The sequence below is a fragment of the Apodemus sylvaticus genome, chromosome 2, assembly GCF_947179515.1.
Source record: "Apodemus sylvaticus chromosome 2, mApoSyl1.1, whole genome shotgun sequence".
In the NCBI taxonomy this organism is placed as follows: Eukaryota; Metazoa; Chordata; class Mammalia; order Rodentia; family Muridae; genus Apodemus; species Apodemus sylvaticus.
This window is the reverse complement of record NC_067473.1, coordinates 41,780,494-41,802,109: the sequence shown is the minus strand read 5'-3', so window position 1 is coordinate 41,802,109 and position 21,616 is coordinate 41,780,494. Positions and strand designations below refer to the sequence as shown.

Below are 21,616 nucleotides of genomic sequence, written 5' to 3'. Positions count from 1 at the left end.
TTTTTTTCCACAAAGAAGGCGCTTAGGGAACAGTTGATTTTAGCAAGGAAATATTGTCTTTATATTGAAAACATGCCATGGGTCATGGTAGATTCAGCTTAACCAATTTGATTTCATTTGAGAGATTCACAGAATTTCAACAAGTCACCCCGCAAGTCTGAACGCACTACATGTGACTGGATTACTTAGTTCAAAAGGGAACTTGTCAAACTCCATGGGCAAACACATTTGGGAGTACTGAGTCAGATAAGAAAAAGAATAGAAAAAAAAGTACATGGCCACAGGAAACTAAATTTTAGTCAGAAAAATGGTGGTACTTAAGTACAAGACAAGCTACGTCCAAGTGGCATACCAGAGTAAGGTCTGTAAGCTGGGAAGATAAATATTACACACTCACACACACACACACACACACACACACACACACGGTGGAGATAAAATATTTCCCATAGAGATGTGCCATCAGGATTAATGGAATGTAAGGCATAAAGGTGGGAGATGACCAAGCTTCTGCTTTCGTGGAGGAGCCACCGACAGACTTGGTGGGAGAAAAAGTTGGACACGTATCTTTGCCAGATCTAGAAACAAATACTATGCTGAGATATTTGGTTGTCACTGGAAAGACACTCAATTCTTGAGTTCAATCTTTATGCCTTTTAAGTTCGCTTCAAAAGAGTAATGAGTATCAGGGTTCAAACCTTTTATAATATATCTGAATTGTTGATTAAAAATAGATTTATTAGGAAAACTGCAGGATTTCTTCTAGCTCCTTAAATTTCATGATTAGCTTTAAGTATAAATGTCAGGACTGTTAGAGTTTGCTTTCTGATATTAAGGAATTGTAAAGCAGAACATGTGGCAACTGTGTTGTGTGGATATTTGTAATGATAAAGATTAATATTGTCTATGAGGAATTCCTAGCTATAAATGTCAGCTTGGCTGAGGCAATATGGAAAGCAAGATTCTCTAATATTGAACACAGCTTTGGACAGGTGCTGCCACAGGAAACAAGGCAGGAAACAAGATACTAACACATACGCACCAGGTATCAAGAAACCAAAAAGTTAGGTACCATTATTATTACATTTTACATATGAGGAGACATAAATATAATAGGGCAGTCAGAACTGAAGTGATCTGAAAAAGCCTACTTCAGTTGGTACCCTGCATTTTGTAGGGCAGGGCCTTCTGGAGTGAAGGACTCCAGCATTCTGCTCAAGCACCAGCCAAAGACTAATAAGAGTACCAAGGCCCTGAAGATGGCCCACTGGAGAGCTGGGCCACAGCAAGCCCTTAGTTCACCCACAGGAAATGCTGCTAAAGCAAACAGAAAATCCACATTGTGTAACTTGTAAGTAGAACCTTAAGGTGAAAATTGAAGTTCTAATAAAGATACTAAAAAAAAAAAAAAAAAAAAAAAAAAAAAACCAAACAAACAAACAAACAAAAAAAAAAAAAAACAAAAACAGACACACACACCCCTCCCCATTATCACCTGAAATAGGTAACAAGAAAATAATGGTTCTGATTTTAGAGAGCTGGAATACTATGAAAAGGAAACCCCACTCTAAAAGTAAAGCATATCAATGGGCAAGGGAGGGATGAAACCAAACCGTGCTCACCTCCTCATCATCCTGGCCTTCCCACGAACAACCCTGAGCATCTTTTAGCAGATCCATGCTTTCTAGTCACTCGCCTTACTTCATAACATTAAAAAGCTCAGATTCTGAGAACTCAAGAGTAAGCGTCCAGCCTCTGTCTCATTAAGACCCAAGTTAGTATGCATTTGTTACACTCTCTGTCTCCTTATAGCATATGAATCTAAACCCAGTCAAAATGAAAGCTCTCAAACAGCGGGTAACTTTTAACAGGCTGATTTCCAGCTCCACGAAGGTTCTATTATTACAAAATGTATGTTAGAGCTGCATCATTTGTCAGCTAGAATTATTGTGTGTATATGGTAATGTTAAGGCCCATAAATACGAATGGCACACCTTATATTTTCTAGTTAAGCCAGCCCACCTACAGTCACTGTTTTTAGTAGACGAAAGATCTGAAGAAATCATAGTGCCTTATTGAACTTAATAAATGTTTTCCTAAGCTAACCAAGTGCACCTTTTCTAATAAACATCGCTTGCTTCCCTAGCTCCAGCACATATATAGTTGAAAGATATAAATTGTTTCAGTCTTCAGTAACTCCTATCTTAGAGATGTGGGTCTGTCAAAAGGATTTAATTGGTAATAAATGCACTTGGCTCTGAGCCAATCTGGAAATTAAATAATGTGTTTTTAATGTGTGTTTCCTCAGGAAAACTGATAGGACCCAAAATATGTTAGCTGCTTTGTGGAATAGAGCTAACTAAAAAACTGTAGCACTGACATGTCTTCAAGTGCTTTAGTTCATAAGCACTCAGCAAGTAAAGACCAGGAATGAATTATGTATTTGATTTCTAAGGCAAGGCCAATTGATCATTGGCAAACATTTTATATGGCATAAAGTAGATGGCCTTTTTTTATTGGAAAATAATTAGTATGACACAATTCAGCGTTCATAAGCTTAGCAAAATACATGCTCAAAAATTCTTATATATTTTTAAGGAAATCTGAGGAAGCCACCGTAACAAGTCCTTCTGCTCAGTTCTCATAAAGGCTGATGTAGGAAGCTTTGTCCTTGAGAGAAGTTTGTTCTTACAGTTGACAACATAAGTCTTTTCAGAACATACTCAAAGATGCAGACATTACATGTCAGAAAGTGTAGGACTCGCTAAACCTAAGGAACATGTACATGGGGCTTCAGAGATCCCGGGATTAGAAGAGTAGGAATGGCCTTAGTGTGAAGCCTTGGGTGTCCTGTCCAGCCTGGCTGAGGGTCTCTGCCTCTAGGGTATTCAGCATCCTCTTCTGTAAGGGATTGATAATGATAAACCTTTTATGCGTGTGTAGGCTGAGTAAAATAGCTACTCTAAAATGCTAACATGGTCTGACACAAAAGGAGAAACTAATGAATCTTATGCCTCTTCACTATACTCTGGTAGCGGGCTGGGCAAAGAAATAGAAACTGGACTCTTCTACGCAATGCAAGCATAGCCTGCTATAGTTCTTTCTCTCTTTTAACATTCAGAATTTTGTCTCTGATGTGTAGATTGCTAACATCTATAATTCCTTTTTATAAAAGTGAGTTTAAAGTGTTAAATTCTAAAAGTAGAAAATAAGACTGAGTAAAAAAAACAAAAATAAAAAAAAAACAAGCAAAAAATCCCTTTAAAAATGCATAAAACTTCCCAATGAGGGAAAAAAGAACAAGGGGAGAAAAGAAACAGAAATGTTACCATAATGTGGGATTTTCCCCCTCAAGAAGAAAGAAAGAAAATTCTTTGAGAACAAACTTTTTAATTAGATATTTTCTTTATTTATATTTCAAATGCTATCCCCTTTCCTGGTTTCCCCTCTGAAAACCCCTTATCCCTCTCCCCCTGATCACCAACCAACCCACCTTCTCCTGCTTCCCTGTCCTGGCCTTCCCCTACACTAGGACATCTACCCTTTGCAGGACCAAGGGCATCTCCTCTCATTGATGTCTGACAAGGCCATCCTCTGCTACATATGCAGCTGGAGCCATGGGTCCCGACTTGTGTACTCCTTGGTTGGTGGTTTAGTCCCTGGGAGCTCTGGGTATACTGATTGGTTCATATTGCTGTTCCTCCTATGAGGCTGCAAACCCCTTCAGCTCCTTGGGCCCTTTCTCTAGCTCCTCAATTGGGGACCCTGTGCTCAGTGCAATAGTTGGCTGTGAACATCAGCCTCTGTATTTGTCAGTCACTGGCAGAGCCTCTCAGAAGTATCCACACTTTGGTCTTCCTCCTTAAAATTAAAAAGGCATAGAGGATGGATTTTCAAGGTCTGTGAATGAGTTAGAATAGCATAAAGACTACAAGAGGTATAGAAAAGCAGAAATTGAAGTGAATATTTCAACGTTAAAGTATACCAGTCTAGGTTGAAAAGAGGCTGATAACTGTCAGCAAGGGTTAATGAGAAAAATTCCTAAGGTGTGATATCTCAGAACACCAAAAACATGGGAAGGATTTGATAAATTTTTATGCAAGAAAAAATAAAGTAAGACAAAAGCCAACCCCCACCCCCAAAAACATATTAAAAGAATCAGTGAGATGCCGCAGCTCCTGTCTGCAACACTGGAGGCTGAAAGCCTGCAGGGCTACACCTTCAAACTTGAGAGAAAATTATTTCCAATCCAGAATTCTATACCCAGCCAAGCTATTAATCAAATGTGAAGGCTGAAGTAAGACCTTTTAGACATGCAAGAATTCAGAAAATGCATCCTCTGTGCACCTTAAAGGAGTTAAGAATGTACTATAAGCAGAAAGGGAGAATGATCGGACCAAGAAAAACCAAGGCACCTAGGAAAGTGTGTTTGGAGTAGGAGGACATGATGCTAGGCCACAGCTATGAAGTTAGTGCTTCATTCCAAGGACATCCTTCATGACAGAAAGGTGTGGCATTCGGTAACATAAAATTCAAGCCTGAGACATCACTGAGAAGTCACTGACTTGACTGTACGATGAACAGTAGTTAACAGTACTATTATCCTTCAGCTTATACAGCCAACTAATTTCTGTATTGTCGGTGGATATTTGAATCTGAGATGCTTAAATTCCTGACATAAAATAGTGTAATATTTGCACATCACATACATACATATATGTATATCATTCAATTAGCTTCGTTATGTCGCCTGACAATTTAGATGACCCATAGTTGTCTTGCTGTATTGATTAGGGAATGGATAATGGCCAGAGAAAGCCTGTGCATGTTCAATATAGACACAATCATAGACTGAACTGCATGCAAGAACAAGACATGCATGAACAATACTCAGACACCGAGCGCTGGATGAAGATGTCTGAGCTGATGGAGGCCACAGTCTCCGGGTGGACTCGGCATAATGTTCACATATACAGACTCAGTTTTAATCTGAGGAATTGTCCAAAGTTGTTTTTTTTTTCCTGCTCATTTTTTTAATCCACGCTTGGTTGAAGCACTAGATATAAAGGGCCAATAAGTATTATTGGTTTCCAATTCTAGAATAAGCATCTAGATAATAGTATGGAAGACTTAACTATAAGTTATAAAGTATTGGTCCTCTGGTTTGGTTATTCAATCTTGTTCCATCCAAATAAAACGTCAGTAGTTCCTCCATCACCAGCTGTGCATGAGAGGCCCCTACCCTTTACCCAGTGTGTCTGAAGACCTCAGGCTATCCCACCATTCATTCATGTGTGTGGCCTACTGACACCCACAGCCATAGGATTTGGGTCTCATACCATTGGGCACCACCATCTGCCATTCTCCCCAAAGCAGCCAAAGCAAAGATTATTACTTGTGGAGATTTTTTCCCTGGTAATTCAGACACCATAGAAACACAGAGTGGGAAACTATTGTAATTAGATAACTAGATTTCCCTGTCCATAGAAATGCAGTGCCTGCCCCCACCACAGATATTTCTTGATGCTCTGCCCCTGACAGGCCCCCAGACTGCTGTACTGGAGAAGGAACTCCTTAGCCCCTCTCCTGCAGTCCCCTGACAGGACTCTCTGCTCAGCACAGGCTTCGAATAAGAATTACCTGAAGAACTGTAAGTCCTGTCAGGGCCTGGGCCCCATGCCTGCCCCACCCCCTCAAGGTTCTGATTTACTCAGCCGGGGGGGGGGGTGCTGCAGATGATTCCCAGGTGATTTTAATGTACAGCCAGAAACAAGAACCACTGCTCTGCTCTCCAGTTGCCAGGGAGCAATCCTCGGATTCCTGAAACTTTACTACACAGAGTAGATGGAGTCTTCCTTTCTCTTGCCAGACTCTGCATTTCCTCAGACCACAGCCCGATTGTAAAAGAACATTTTCCCTTCCTCCTCTGTGTGGACACGTATGCAGAGCTTTAAAAAGTGGCAGAAACCAGAGAGAGTCTTCTGCACGTTGTTTTCGTCATGTGACTTGCTTTCATGCATAAGATCTGCCTCATGATTTAAAGAGCCACAAATACTAATACTCAGCAGGTTCCAGAGTCTGCATATTCGTTCTCCCACTGGCGTCATCTGGGTCTCTAGTCATAGTTTGCTATTGCTAACATTATAAAGTGAACTTCCCAATACTCCTAAGAAGCAGATGTGGAACCAGAGATAGTGTGTGTAATTCAACGTTTCAGGAAGATCTGAATGTGATTTAGGATTCTGCACATCTGTTTAGGAAGACCACAGACCTGGGAATTCTGCCCCTATCTAGCCGATGACTAAAAATTGTACTGGCCATACTGGGGCCTTGATTTTCAGAACTGTGAAATGGGAGTACTAACTTTCTGTGCTTAATTGGATATGTATATGATAGTAGGTGTAAACCCCCACAGGTGGAGCCTGGCTAAGTCTGGTTAAGTACTTAATAAATGGTTGCTGTAGCTAATACGGTGATTGTAGGACTACGGATGTTATTCAGTTGGTAAAGTGCTTGCACAAAGCTCGGAGTTCAATTCCCAGGACCCTATAAAGAACTGGGTATGCTGAGCCGAGGGGGGGTGTGCTGGCACACGCCTTTAATCCCAGCACTTGGGAGGCAGAGGCAGGTGGATTTCTGAGTTTGAGGCCAGCCTGCTCTACAGAGTGAGTTCCAGGACATCCAGGGCTATACAGAGAAACCCTGTCTCAAAAAGAAAGAAAGAAAGAAAGAAAGAAAGAAAGAAAGAAAGAAAGAAAGAAAGAAAGAAAGAAAGAAAGAAAGAAAGAAAGAAAGAAAGAAAGAAGAACTGGGTATGCTGGCATACACCTGTAATCCTGTGGAAACAAGAGATTAGAAGTTCATTCTTGGCTACATGGTGAATTAGGGGCCAGCCTGGACTACATAAAACCCTATCTTAAAGAAAATAATGGGGTTGTAACAGCGAGATATTAGAACTCAAGATGGTCATGGTGTGGTCCCATACTTTACCTCTCACTGCAAGCGGAACTCAGCAGAACTTGAAAGTATAAATCTCCTTCCTTGGACGTCTCTGCTTGACTTGGGCTTTTTCTGTTTTCAAGGTGAAGGGCTTGGTTGTAAAGTCTGTAAATCCTGCAAATAGACATAAAGGTAGCTCGTAAGTACAAATGTTGAGCATGCTGTATATTAACTGGAGTGGAGGTGTGGTTCAAAGCTAACGTTACAGTAAATATTATTTGGGGGTTTCTACATCACTTTAGATCATATAGTTTCCAAACAAAAGACACAAAGCTTTATATATCTCATGTAGCAGAAAAGCACTGCAGCTGGGTAGGTATTAACCCTCTGGGATATTTTGTCTACTTACCAGTCAATAACCCTGAGATATCACTTGCCATGTTCTGCCTGAGCCACTCCTACTGCATCAGGCTAGCCCTCCTGGCCATGTGCTCAAGATCCGCCTACCCCATGGCCACCTCTTACTTTTTCCTCCTCTCTCCTCTTCCTCTTGGTGGTCCCCGCCTCAGATCCCTGGCCTGGGAACCGAAGCCCACATACCTCTCTATAGCTACAGGCAGTAGGCATCTTTATTAACCAATCAGAAAACTTGGGGGTCAAGGCTTATACAACAAAAGCTGGCATACTGTGGTGAGGGTCTGCTCCTCAAGCAACTAGAGCTTGGAGTACAGAGTTTAGCTTTTGAATGCAAGCACCGTCAGAGGATCCCACTACAGCCGGTAAAAGAGTGAGCTATCGGCTGAGGTCTGATATTAATCCACAACTAAGAACTAACTTTGGTACTGTCAGGTGCTGGGGGCAGCCCCTCTCCCATGGAAGGGGGCCTAAACAATGCTGAGAGTCTTGGATCACAAGAGGTCCAAATGCTGGGCAAGCCCCAGTTTGGCTTACTGAGCGACTCCACCACAGTCTTCAGAACCCAGGGCTTCGCATCCATCAAAACTGTGTGTGCAGCTTCAAATATGTTCCTACTGCAGTCTCCTGTCCCTTGTGTCATACTGTTAAAAAAAAAAATCACCTAGAGACAGAGAAAAAAGGCATTTCTCCTCCTATCCTTTTAAATAATGAAAGAGACCTTCTTCCAAGTCCAACACCCATCTTTCCTTGAATCCCATTGATACAAATTGAATCATCACTTTCTAAAGGCTAAGAAAAGTCAGTGTGTTAGCAGTGAAATGTCCATTCATGATTTAGGGCACTGCTGGATCAGAGAGGTCCTAGCAAGCCCTGGGGCACACAGCTTCCCAACTCCTGAATAAAGCAGGTAGTCAAAAAGAAAGGAAAAACATTTACACAGATCAACAACAGCATCTGGCCCTGCCACAGGCTTCAGTAGAATTGCTTAGGTGTATTTTTAAGATCCAAACTTAACATGCACATCTTCCCACTAATTATATAAAAATATCAGCTTTGAAGTTTGTCACCTGGGAACTTAGCATAACAAAGGCAGGGCAATGAGGACTCCTGTTATTTTTAGAGCTAGGAGTGCGGCTTACAAGTGACTAGCCTGGCTGCAAGAGGAACTCGGGAGGAACAGAAAGCACTTGGCATGGAGGGTGCTGTGCTTGAGGGATGCTATCAGATCTTAGGAGAGAAGCTTTTAGATAAAGCCAGATAGCCTAGAAGATATCCTTGAGGCTGTTTGTGTCAAAGTCTACAACTGGATGGTCCAGTGAGCCTAATACCCAATATCAGGAATATAGAAGGCATTAGAGAAAGGGAGATTCCAGAGAGAAAGCTCTCATTATGATGTCCTTTACAGATGCCCAGGTCCCCATAATGTGGAGAATCAGCTCTTTACCTTGGCCTCCCATACTGGTTCATTATAAGAAGGACCAATCCCAGGTATACAGGAGCCCATTCTACTGCACCTGTGCCCAGCAGAGTGAGGCACACTGCAGGGAGGTCAGCGTTCCACACTGGAAGACAGCAATCAAGCCATATAACCAAACAACCTAGGGCCATTGTGATACCTTGCCTGGAACTGTCATTCCCTTAACCCTTGACCGCTTTTGACACATGTCCAGGCTAAGGAATAAATTGAGGCTGACTCCTGGAATGAAAATCCTCTCTGCTCATACGAGTCTATCATTTCTTGGTCATGTAGCATGCCTATACAAGAAACAAAGCCATGTCGAGCATTAGGGCAAAAGACCCTGGCGAGGGCTTTAGGGAGAGGCACCTGGAAATTCTGTGTACCTGTGAGAAGTAGGGGGCGGTGGTTGAGACTTGCACTTCAAGCAGCATAGTTTCAGCTACCTCCGCTACCTTTCTGTCAACCACCGCCTCTACACTGCATGTTGCATCAATACAGCAAAACCTTAGGAGAATGCAGAGCAAAGTTGAACCTCTCACCTTCAATTTCTTAGAAAGAGAAATTCTGAGAATTTTTCTCAGCTAGCACTTCGGGAAAGATCATCAAGGTACTCGCCATTCCTTTGACCTATGCACATCCTCCAGATGCCCTCTAATTTGGGGATTCAGATTGATTGGCAGACAAGCCACTGTGCTGTTTCTGAATGAGGACCAAATCTTGGGACTGGTGAATCCCCAGGGCTTCTGGTCTCTTAAACAGTCCTTCTTGCCATCTTTGGCTTTGAATTTCCAATTTCGCAACCCATTAGCACCAGTATCATATTAAGAGACCTTCAGATATTGTTAAAAATAAAACTTTGAAAAGTAATGAACGAAAGACGAGAAAAACAGCTAGCAGAGAAAAAGAATGGGTCAGTTCTTGGAATATGAATTCCATGAAATGGAGAACCTGGGGAGGATCTTTACCAGGAATGTGGTATGAGGCGACATTTTCAAGTCTATATGTACTGTTGTTAATCCAGATTTTAGCAACTGGGCTTGTTTTTTTAGCCATGCTGTATGTATCCCTAGAGCCCAGGCATATTGCATTGTTTCCATGAGGCCTGGTTTGCCATCTATACAATGGGAAGGACTGCAGCATGATGTTTTTCTGCAGATTTTGAGCATATCTTCTTCTTCTCTCTTATATACATTCAGGGGCAATGAGGCAGGGCAGGAAGAACTCACTGAGTCTCTGCAAATGGTACCACATGGCAACTCATCCCGAGACTAAAGCAGAAATTGATTTGGATAGTTCTATGGTCTACCTGGCCTTCCCTGTGACCACAACCCTCACACCCACTGAAGATCAGACTTCATGTCAGGAGCCTGCCAAGACAGGCTTGTCCCAATTTCTCTTGCCTCCTAGCAAGAAACAGCATGAGTACAGATGGACCATCTAAGCTGTGTCACTTGGCCAGAAGTGTGGGATAACCTTGAATTTAGGGTCAGTCTCAGTGTGGTATGGTTTATCCCTCACTGGCTGTAGTCTTTAGACACGAGCTTTACCGGCTCTGGGATTCGCTCTTCCTCATCCTAAGCTTAAATGGTAGCGTAGGTCTGATGCAGTGACTAAGGCCACTGGAAAAGGGTGCACTCTGCAACCCTATGTGCCCACTATATCCCAAGCTTTCCAAATGTAGCCATTTAGTTTCAGTGGCCCAATTGCTGGGTCACTGAAAGATGAGCATTAGCTTTATCAATCTGGTTTGGGTATAGGTTGAACATTCCTCATATAACAATCTAAAATTAAAAATACATTCCCAAATATGGCATATTTTTTTTATAATGGCATGGTGGTGTGAAAGGAAAACCTTCTACCTAGTTACATAAGGCAGCTTATAATCAAAACACAATGCAGTATAAAATTACCTTCTGGATATGAGCCCAAACATATATGTAAACAAATTTCCAGTTTACATTAAGATCTCATCTCAAAGACTCTCATATTATATATGCAAATATCCCCACATTTCAATGCCAAGATCCATAGCACTTTTGGTTTTAATCATCTCAGATAAAGGAACCTCAACATTGTAGTTGTAGGCATTTTTGAGATAAAGATGTTCTTCTGTAGAAAATGCCACATTTTCTCTAGCTTTAAACTATTAGAGAGACAGAGACAGAGAAAGCATGTAATGGGGGAGGAGATGGGAGAGAGAAAAGACTATTATAAAAATACTGTATGAAAAATGATTTAAATTAAAAATAAACAAATAAGCTGCTATGTGCTCTATAAAATGGTGAATATTGGTAACACGGATTACCACAATCTATAAATAGATTGGGGTTCAGAGTTTCTCAACCCCATCATTTCTCAACCTATCTCCAACAGTGTACTCAAGGTGTCCAGCAAATGGCGAGTGATGCTCCAGGACCCCAGGATCCAGGATGCTTCTCAGAGCTACTTCTTTATAGCACTATGGTAGGGAAGCTGGGTCCTGTACTCAGGCTTCTGCCTCTGTCTCTCTCTGCAGGCTATAAAGCGCTTCTTGAAACAGGAATGCAAGTGCCATGGTGTGAGTGGCTCGTGTACTCTGAGGACGTGCTGGCTGGCCATGGCTGACTTCAGGAAAACAGGCGACTATCTCTGGAGGAAGTACAACGGGGCCATCCAGGTGGTCATGAACCAAGACGGCACTGGCTTCACTGTAGCCAATAAGAGGTTTAAGAAACCAACGAAAAATGACCTCGTATATTTTGAGAACTCTCCAGACTACTGTATCAGGGACCGAGAGGCAGGTAAGTTAAGAGAATTCCTTTTGACAAGCAATGTGCTACAACCTAATTAGACGCCTCTATTCTTCAGCAGGCCACATTTCGTGTAATTGCAGATGCCTGCCCTCTGCCCGGTTCCAGGCGTGTGCTCTGTCTAATTCACATTGAGACTGCACAGAAAATTTATGCACGCAGTTAGAGGAACAGGTTGATAGTGTGCAGATTCTGAAGAAACATGAACTAACAAGAACGTTTGTGGCAAAAAGTCAAAATACGCAGATCAGCAGAATTCTTGCTGGCACAGAATTCCAGTTGAGAGATGGACAAGCGGTCCATGTACTTGTCCAGCATCTTCCCTGTGATCCTAGGCTGAGCGGGGTGCAGTTTTGTAATAATCTTCCCCCGTGACAAATCCTTCAACTATGACTCTGAAATGGCCCTAGGGCTTGGGAATTTAACCCGTTCTGAAGTTCGCTCTATTTCACAATCCTTTGCTCTTTTCAATATGGTTACAATTGTCAAACACTTTTTTTTTTAATCTTCTTATTAAACTATTTTTAAACTCTTCTTTAAAACAGCAAGAATTTATCCCTACTTCTTTGGCCATAGGTGTGCTTTAGCTAGGGAGTGGATTTAAGAGAGGCCCCGATTGTTAAAGCCACGCCCTTCCTTCCCAAATAACACTCTCTCCATCTTGTACTCCAAGAGACCTTCTTCTAGCCGGAACATACCAGCTGTCCTCGCCTGTCTACTTTTAGAGACATATTCTCTCTATTTCTTACCCTCAAGGTCAATATTAGGCTGCAAAGACTCCTTTGCCAAGACGCTAGTAAGATAAGCATCACTGAAAGGGTCTCAGTGGAGGAGGGGGTGCAGGGGCTGGGGGGGTTGGGGGGGCTGGGGCGTGGGTAATGGTAGCCACAGCCTTCTTTGGCTCAAGTTATGCACTTAGTGGGAAGCAATGTCAATTACTATCAGAAAAAAAAAAAAAACCCTTCATTTTAGATTCTAAGTTTGTTTCCCGTTCTGAAATAATTGCAAAAGAGCCAGTAAAATAGTGCAGATGTGGCCAGCTGCTGAAGCTAGATTAACTGATAGGGAAGATGATCAGGACGGATCATAAGCTGCCTGGAGCCCTTGCCTTGCCCTTGAGTTGTTGAAGCTCCTCTTGTTGTTTGATGAGTGAGCTGTCTGCAGCCTGTGAGCAGGTTTGTACACGCGGCATATGAATCCAAGACTGCTGAGCATAAGGGCCTGATGCTGCGCCCCTCTGCATTCTTGTCATGCTTTGAGACTGCTACCAAGTTATCCTACCTGTAAGAACAACAGGCTCGATGAAACGTGTTGCTTTCACAAAAATCAACCCAGTGGACTGTGCCCCCTCTTTTCTTAACTAGCTACTTAACTCTGAGCAGGCCATTGGCGTGGGAATCACCTTAATCATTTTAAGTCCCAGAACTAGTCACTTGTACACTGAGCACTGTCCTAAGACCTTTGTGTAGGCACCTGCTCTTGCTGAATCTATGAAGCAGCCCTAAGATGTCAGGATATTGTAAATTTTTACCTGGGGAAAACAACACAATGATGGACTCTCCTTAGCGGTCACCACCAAACAAACTCTCATCCTAGCTTTAAAAAAGTCTGATGAACAGCCCTGGGTATCACTGTCCACGTTGGATATCATGTATGGAAGGCGATGCATGTCTGGCCCCATGTTTGGCCTAAGCGTTGGCCCTTAGAGAACACATTTGCTTCACCTATTTCCTAAGCATGATGGTGAAAAGACCTTAAGACTGAAACTTCACACCAGATCTGGAAAACGTGCTGTCCTACAGGGCTTTTCTGGTTCTCTAATTTGAAATAATTTATGTAGTGAAGGAAATGTTGAATATTTTCTTCTTTGTTGGTATTCAGGGAACTAAAGACCATACTTTCTTGTCATAGGAAGGGGTTTCAGAATGCAATCCTTGCTGCCCGTTTAAGCTATTGATCATTCTTACATGCTTCATTCTTGTGTGTGTGTGTGTGTGTGTGTGTGTGTGTGTGTGTGTGTGTGTGAAAGTGCATGTGAGTGTTGGTACCTGCCAGGGGACAGAAATGTCATATTCCCTGGAGCCAAGGTTACAGGCAGTTGTGAATAACCTAGCATGCATGCTGGAGTCCAGAGCTAGATCTCCTGCAAGAGCAGTAGGCACTATTAAAAGCTAGAATTCTGAAAGTCTGCCCTTGATCATAAAGACACAGATACACTGCCCACTGCACACAATGCCTCGTTCTGCACACTCTCACCATCTCTCAGCCCCCTGCTTTATACGACTAGAAACTGAAGCACCCGGAGGTTAAGTACTTTTCAGGACTGTCTGTCTATCTGTCCTCTCCATCATTTTATTCTGCCTCTAGCAGTCCTATACACAAGGGCCCACAGTTAAAGTACTGGCTTCCATAGTAAGATATATAATGTAATCTCTTATTTCTATACTTACTTAGAAATATTTTGACTTTCCTAATTTAAAATTAGGTCAATATTTTGGTCCTTGAGTGGTGCTGATCAAATAGGAACCATCCTGGGTCTTGTAAGTACCCAGTGCCAATATAACAGATCACATTTCCAATTAAGTTTACCGGATTATTTGAAATTTTCTGAAATAAACTGAAACGATGCCATTTATGGCTCAAGAACATGCTAAGTCACCCGTGTGACCTGTAATGTTTCTTTTGTAATTTTGGTAACTACATATGATTGTTTTCATAATAACAAGACTCAGAATGCCTTATCTGACAAAGGCAAAAGTTCAGGTTATTAAGAGACTATTTTGATAGCTAACCAATAGTCACCGGTGTGAGGTACAGAGACATCTCCTTGACCCACACACTGGTTGGATTTTGCCTTTTGTCATGGGACTGACAGCTGTCTTCAGATGGGGGTCTCCCTAACTGGGATAACCTTCTGTGGTATGTGCTCTGCTAAAGCTGGTACACATCCCACTGAATGTTACTGGGTATGGAATCTTCCTGGAGTAGCCTCTAGCCTCTATTTTTGGAAATAGAGAGATGAGAAAGATAATTATGAGACCCATGGGAATAAAGCTTCCTGCATCTAACTCACAGAGGGCACAGGAACCTTCGATTGAGAAACAACGGTATTAGGTCTTTCAGTCTACACCAAAGGTGCAGCCAGCTTGAGTCTGCATCGGAATGAATACACACCGTGCTCCATAAGAATAATATGATGGGCTAGACAAGCTCCAAGATAGACCAAAATTTTGAAGCCACATTTAAGTCAGGACATGCATTCCTCTTGTTTGTTTATTTGTTTGTTTGTATGTTTTCTTTATTCAAATTCATAGTCACTCTTCCCTATATTTAATCTTCCCTTTCTAAATGGTTGACTTTGAGTCATGAACACCAATTAACTCTTCAATTAACTGGGCACCTTCTCCCTGAGGGAATTCCAAGAGCAAGGGTGGAGATCAGTTAGGGCATTGGTGGATGGGTAGGTGAGTGGTGTTCAAACTGCTTGGTTAGGCTGTTCTGTCTCCCTGCATCCTGTTCAGACTGACAGAGCACAGGACCGTTCTGGAGTGTTTTCCAGTTGGGTTGGTGCAATGCATCTACCTACAGGTCTACTCCATGTTTTTCCATAATTCTCCATTCTTCCTCAGAAACCTGCTGGACCAGAATCAGGAGATCCTCATACTTTTCAGACTTAACAATAGTTTGGAAAAATCAATGATTTGGTGGCCAAACCAATGGTCTTGGTTTACCCATTTTATCAGAGAGAAGAGGAAATCCAAGTCTCTGATCCTTAGAAAGGGTAAAAGGTGTTCTTATTTGTAGAGCTCTGAATATCCCTCACTCAAAAAAATACCCTCTCTCTTGGCTCATGTGGCATAAAATACTTTTTATTGACATGTAGAAACTCTACTGCAAGTTACTTGTTTAAATGATTTCAACCATTAAGACTTGTGCTGCAATTAGCTTGATATCTTGGTTATCAAATCATCCTCTTCCATGACATAATGATAACTCAACGAGTGAATTTTGATGAGAAGAACCACAGAGTGGGTAACTTGAGTGAGTCAAGTGAGGACAGATCTCACTCAGTGCTGGGGGCACTGGTTGAGCTCCCAACAGATCATGTCTGTTCTACATCCCTCACATGTAGATACCCTAACTCTTGGCAACAATACCCCTCATTTTCAGATCAAGAAAACAAAATCCCAAAGTTTTGTAATTTATCCAAGATTTCATTGCCTGGAACTAGTTAACAAGTAAAATAAATAGATAAATATCAAAACATAAATCCATACTTTTCTCACTATACCACTTTGCTCATATTTGGATTCTGTTGTAAGTATGTATATGCGTGGGGGGGGGGAGGTTCTATAATAAAGATGCAGTATAATGATATGGGACTTTAATTTTGGGGTGCCCACAAAGCTGAGAGTTCAAATCTGATCACAATTTAAGAGCCACATTTAGATTATGTTGAGACCCTTTTCAATTAGAAGCTTTCCATGATTTTTTTCTTTTTCTTTTCTTTGTGTAGTATAAATGTGTGAATGTGTACAATCCTGTGCACGCACATGAGGAAGCCACAGAAGATACTGTCTTCTTTATTCCCATGAGGCAGGGTCTCTTACTGAATATAAAGCTTACCATTTTGGCTAGATTGACTGGCCAGAGAGCTTCCCAGACCCACTCATTTCTGCCTCCTGACACTCTGATTACAGGGACACACAAGTCGTGCCTGGCTTTTATCTGAATCCTGGGGATTTGAATTCAGCTTCTCCTGCTTGCACTGCAAGTGCACTTTTGCACTGAGTCATAACCCTGGCCCACCACATCATGTTTTTAAGTGAATACTTTTAATTATTCCTAACAAATGATAAGGAAAAAAAACTTGAAGAAGAAACTGTGAAAACAATAACTAAATACGTCCCCTTATTTTTCTGTTGAAAATATTTCCTGCAAGTATTTTCTGATGATCAACTAAAAATACCTCCATTTGCAGCACATTTTGCTGGGGTACTAACAACTGCAAGAGGTTGGGCATGTGATATTTTGCAGGCCAGATTGGAAGCCACATCTTAAGAGAAGGACTTTCTGAGATGAGCACTGGTGATTCTGGAGTTATCTAGTCTGGTGGTTGCCCCCAGGCATCTGTAAATCAAAGCAACCCTTCAGTTAAAGATAGGTCCATCAGTAATGAAGGAATGCTGCCCTCCTCTGCAGAGGAGGTGTCTGCACCTAATCACAGACTACTTTCACTTGGAATGATGTAAACCCTGACCTGGGCTAGAGGTCATCCCGAGGTCTCTTCTCCAACCAGAGGAAGCAAGTAAGCCTCCACCTCTTCCCAGTCAAGTTCAAAACAAACGGAACTCTTGAGTAATATGTTGTTCGCTAGAAACCCAAAGCTCAACAGGCAGCTGTTCCTGGTGTCAATATTTGTGCCTTCTTTTATGAACTATATTTGGCAAAGAATTCATTGAAGCCCATGGCAATCCAGTTCCTAAAATCATTGTGTTCAGAGACTCATATTCTAGACAAGTCTTGTGTTGTGGCCTGGCCTGCAGACACTTGTGAATATATCCTGGGTGCTATTAAAAACAAGGAAATACGATTTTAACAGAAAGGCACATAAATCCTGGCAGGGCTTGGTCCTTGTCCTCAAGGCTTCGTCCACCATGGGCTCATCATAGGTAGTCCAGACTGCGGCCAGGCAACATGACACAGTCTAGGTGACAGGGAACTCTCTGTCTCAGATGGATGAGAAATAATGTGTCTTGGGCCCTGGCTCTTGCTCCATTGCTATGTGCACGGATTTACTGTGTTCTTTACTTTGACAACATAAAGAAGTCATTTGTTGCTTTATGTTCTGACACTTTCAGAAATGAATGAATGAATGACTATCTAAAGGGTACAAGGAGAGCCAAACCAAGGTTGTATTGAAAAGGTCCAGTGAGGCTTCTAACCATCATTTTCACAGATGTAAAATTGTAAATTATACTCTATTAAGCTATCTTTTAAAATTTATACTCTTACAGCTTTCAACATCTCTAGGCATACATTTGTTCTCCTGCCTCATCCTGTATTAATTCCCTGCCTAACTGGTTCATTTAGATTTCTCATACTATATTCACTGACTTCATTCAGAGTTGAACTGATTTGTCCCACTCAAAACTTATTTTCATCTAAAGAAAATGGGACCACCATTGATGGCTGTGGTGACTATGCCATCAATATGCAAGCCAACTGTCATTCTCCCTTCTTATGTGACATGTCACCTACATCAGGATCTTGGAAATGTTTAGAGGACCTGTCTACTTTTCTGTGTTCATTGCTGTCCCAGAGGCTTAAGACAAGCTCAGTCTCTCCATTTATAGACTGTGCAGTGTTTAATTATTAGTTACCTCTCTGTCACACCAAGCTCCACTAGGAAACACGTGTTGGTAGGAACTTATATCCCCAATATCCAGCAAATAAATGCGGCGAATTGAACTGAATGGCAAGTTGTAAACCACATAGAATATTGTTCATTCTATGTTTTGGTTTTGCTTGATGTTTGTTTTTCAACGGTTATAGTGCACAACCTGCAAAGTTTTTTCATTTAAGCTTGAGTGTTAAATAGAACTTTTGTACTAGTAGGTATCTTCAGAGGGCCATGATTATGTTATGTTGCTTGCCGACCCTTTCTCTGGACAAGAGAAAAGATGCAAAATAACCACAATCTCTGGCTTTCACTGCTCCAGGTACTCAGCTATTTCACTCATCATTTGCTGCTGTTTACCTCATCTGATTCCATTGATAGCTAAAGCAACATGTTGCTTTGCTTTTAATCCAATAGAGTTTAACATATATGTGTGTGTAAATTATATTATATTATATTATATTATATTATATTATATTATATTATATTATATTATTATATATAACCCAATGCAGTTATTCTATAAATAGGCTATCTTTCAAAAATATAAACATAGGGCATACTCTAAAATACTAAACTGACACTGGCAATCAGAATGAATGTAAAACTCAGTAAACAAATTTTAAGTCATTTTCTATATTCAATTCTTTGACATCATTTGAACCATTAACAACAAATTAATTATCAAACAGGTGAGTTGTCTTATCACTGAGGGGTAGGTGGGAGGAACCACACCTCACTCATTTCTAATTGCTATATTAATTGTTGCAGACAAAATGATTTTTAAAATACATTAAAATAATAAATTTAATTATTTTCTTTTAACCTTCCCAGTGAAATCCACTTTATAATGATCAATCCCTTCTTCCAACTTATGGAAATTTCACAGTGTTAGGGAGCTCTCAAGCCTGCATTATGGAATAGGCATCTTAAGCATGACAAATTGTTCTCCACTACCGTTTCTACTGACTAGGGAATCATGGAGAAATTTACTTCTCTGCCTCTCATAATGTATGTTTCACCTTGTAAGCTGTAAGGTTCCTCCTGATTTAGCACTAAATAAAGTGCTAATTTGACTCTTTTTTGTAGTTCAAAACTCACTTAAGTTACCAATATAAATTTCTGCCATTTCAATATAAGCCATGCTCTGATATGGTAGCACACATATATAATGTCAACTTTCTAAGAGACTTCAAAGTCAGTCTGGGCTACATATAAGGCCATATCAAAGAAGAAGAGGAAGAGGAAGAAGAAGAGGAGGAGGAGGAGGAGGAGGAGGAGGAGGAGGAAGAAGAAGAAGAAGAAGAAGAAGAAGAAGAAGAAGAAGAAGAAGAAGAAGAAGAAGAAGAAGAAGAAGAGAAGAGGAGGAAGAAGAAGAAGAAGAAGAAGAAGAAGAGAAGAAGAAGAAGAAGAAGAAGAAGAAGAAGAAGAAGAAGAGGAGGAGGAGGAGGAGGAGGAGGAGGAGGAGGAGGAGGAGGAGGAGGAGGAGGAGGGGAAGGAGGAGGAGGAAGGGATGAAGAAGAAAAAGAAGAAGAGGAAGAAGAGGAGGAGGAGGAAGAGATGAAGAAGAAGAGGAGGAGGAAGAGGAGGAGGAAGAGAAAGAAAGAAAGAAAGAAAGAAAGAAAGAAAGAAAGAAAGAAAGAAAGAAAGAAAGAAAGAAAGAAAGAAAGAAAGAAAGAAAGAAAGAAAGAAAGAGGAAAGAAAGAAAGAAAGAAAAAGGAAAAAGAAAGAAAAAAGAAAAAGATCCCGAACTAAATGTATAAAATTAAAAAAAAATAAGAATGTACCACATTTCTTGCATGTGTTCTCTGGACACTAAGTGAAACCATTTAAAGAGGGGCAAGCTTAACTGCTGATGTGTACCTTCTCTGGATGTGTATCTGCAAACTTGCAAACACTTCTTTGAAAAGTGTGCCCTCACCAGACAATGGAAAGGCTATCCATGTTTTTTTTAATTGCTCTTAATCTAGTATTTAATGAAAAAGAAAATATGCTTTGGCACCCAATTTCTATGTGGTGTACAAAGGAAAGACTAAGACCCCACCTCTGTCCCAAAGAAGGTGGTATCTAACATTCTGATATACGAGCCCAGTTTCAGGAAATCTATTCTAGATAGGCCTTTGATAGGTCAATGGAACTTGTGCAGACTGGGTGTACTCCATGGATGGCATTAATGGAGGCTTGAATCTTGAAAATGTGAGAATTATGCTTGGGATTCAGGGAGAAGACAGCTTATGGATGGAGGGGTGACTCTTCAAAAGAACAGTCTATATGACTTCAATAATGCCAGAAAATTGCTTAGTTCAGTCAGGAGATAACTTATTTGGAGAGTATGGGGGTTGGGATGAGTTCATGGAAGAAGAGGTGGTGGGGTTAGTGTGGGGGTGAGGAAGGAGAGAAGAGGAAATAACTTTGACCAGGAGAGATAGACCAAGGATGGACAGTCTCTCAGAGTCTGGATATAACAGTGTTAACTCCATTGTAGGATTTGGTAGCTTAACAAGACATGGCTTTCCTGTGCCAGTCAAACCTCTGAGCTAGGAAAATGAATAAAAATGAGTAAACTCATCTGAACTAAGTAGATATTGCCTTTCCTAAGTAGCATTAGCTTTGCAATCCTTCTTGTGAGGATGGGGGAAGGCCTGCAAGTAGATGAATGTGCGGTCTCTAACATTTGCTCTGTAACATTCTTTTTCTTCCCTCAATAAATCTGTGTCATTAATGACAACGTGTAAGTCAAGCAGAGGAGAAACAGCCTATTGGATGACAGGCTTAAGTGAATCTTGCTTTATGCCCTAATGGTCAACATATGGGCCTCTGTTGGCCTGAGTGGCAGGAATTTCTGAAGATACAGTCAAAGGGAGAGAGGGAAGAGGGGGAGGGAGAGGGGAAGGGAGGGGGGAGGGGAAGGGGGAGAGAGGGAGGGGAAGGGGTGAGCAGCGCCCTTCCTCCAGGTTCCAGAGGTATGGGTCTGGGAACTATTAGCCAAAGCCCTCTGTTCCTCCTCTGCTGTCAGGAAGATGCATGTTGGTGGAGACAGAAATGTTTTTACACTGGGAACCCTGACTCCATTATTAATTTTATAGCTCTGGGGATGGGATGCTTGATTCTGTAAGTTCCCTTGATATTGCCCCACCAAATATGATATGTGGTCCCAAACACATGCGACTTAGAAACTTCCATTCTTTGCCTCTTTTCCCATGCATATGTGAGTTCTTACTGTGAGCTGGGATGGGGACATAACATAGGGGAAGAAAAAAAGTTGCATTTAGCCAGAAGCAGCATCTTACACCTTCCCATGATATATTCCCTCCCTGTCCGCAGAGACTGCCTGCTTATTGATGGACATGGAGGTTAGGCAGCCAATCCCAACCACTGTTTGGGATAAAGATGACAGGAAAGCTGGAGTCTGAACCCACAGTACTCCACGTCATGGGACTGAGCACTGTCACCAGGCTGGCAACACATCTGGGCACACGTCATAACCAAAGCCAAAGAACATATGAACCGCATAAATCAAAACAAAACAAGGGAACGTTATAAAGCAGCATGACCTTTTAAAATAAGTGTGTTAATTAAAAGGCACCCAAGTACATGTTTGCCCTTAGAAGA

The 21,616-nt window shown here is 41.5% G+C and overlaps 1 protein-coding gene across 1 annotated transcript in view; it reads left to right on the top strand.

Moving 5' to 3' along the window:
• Wnt2 (Wnt family member 2) overlaps positions 1 to 21,616 on the top strand; it is a 44,749-nt gene that overhangs the window by 11,595 nt on the left and 11,538 nt on the right. The window contains exon 4 of the mRNA XM_052173279.1: positions 11,331 to 11,595. Coding sequence (XP_052029239.1) covers positions 11,331 to 11,595 — 265 coding nt within the window. The remainder of the gene's footprint in view (positions 1 to 11,330; positions 11,596 to 21,616) is intronic.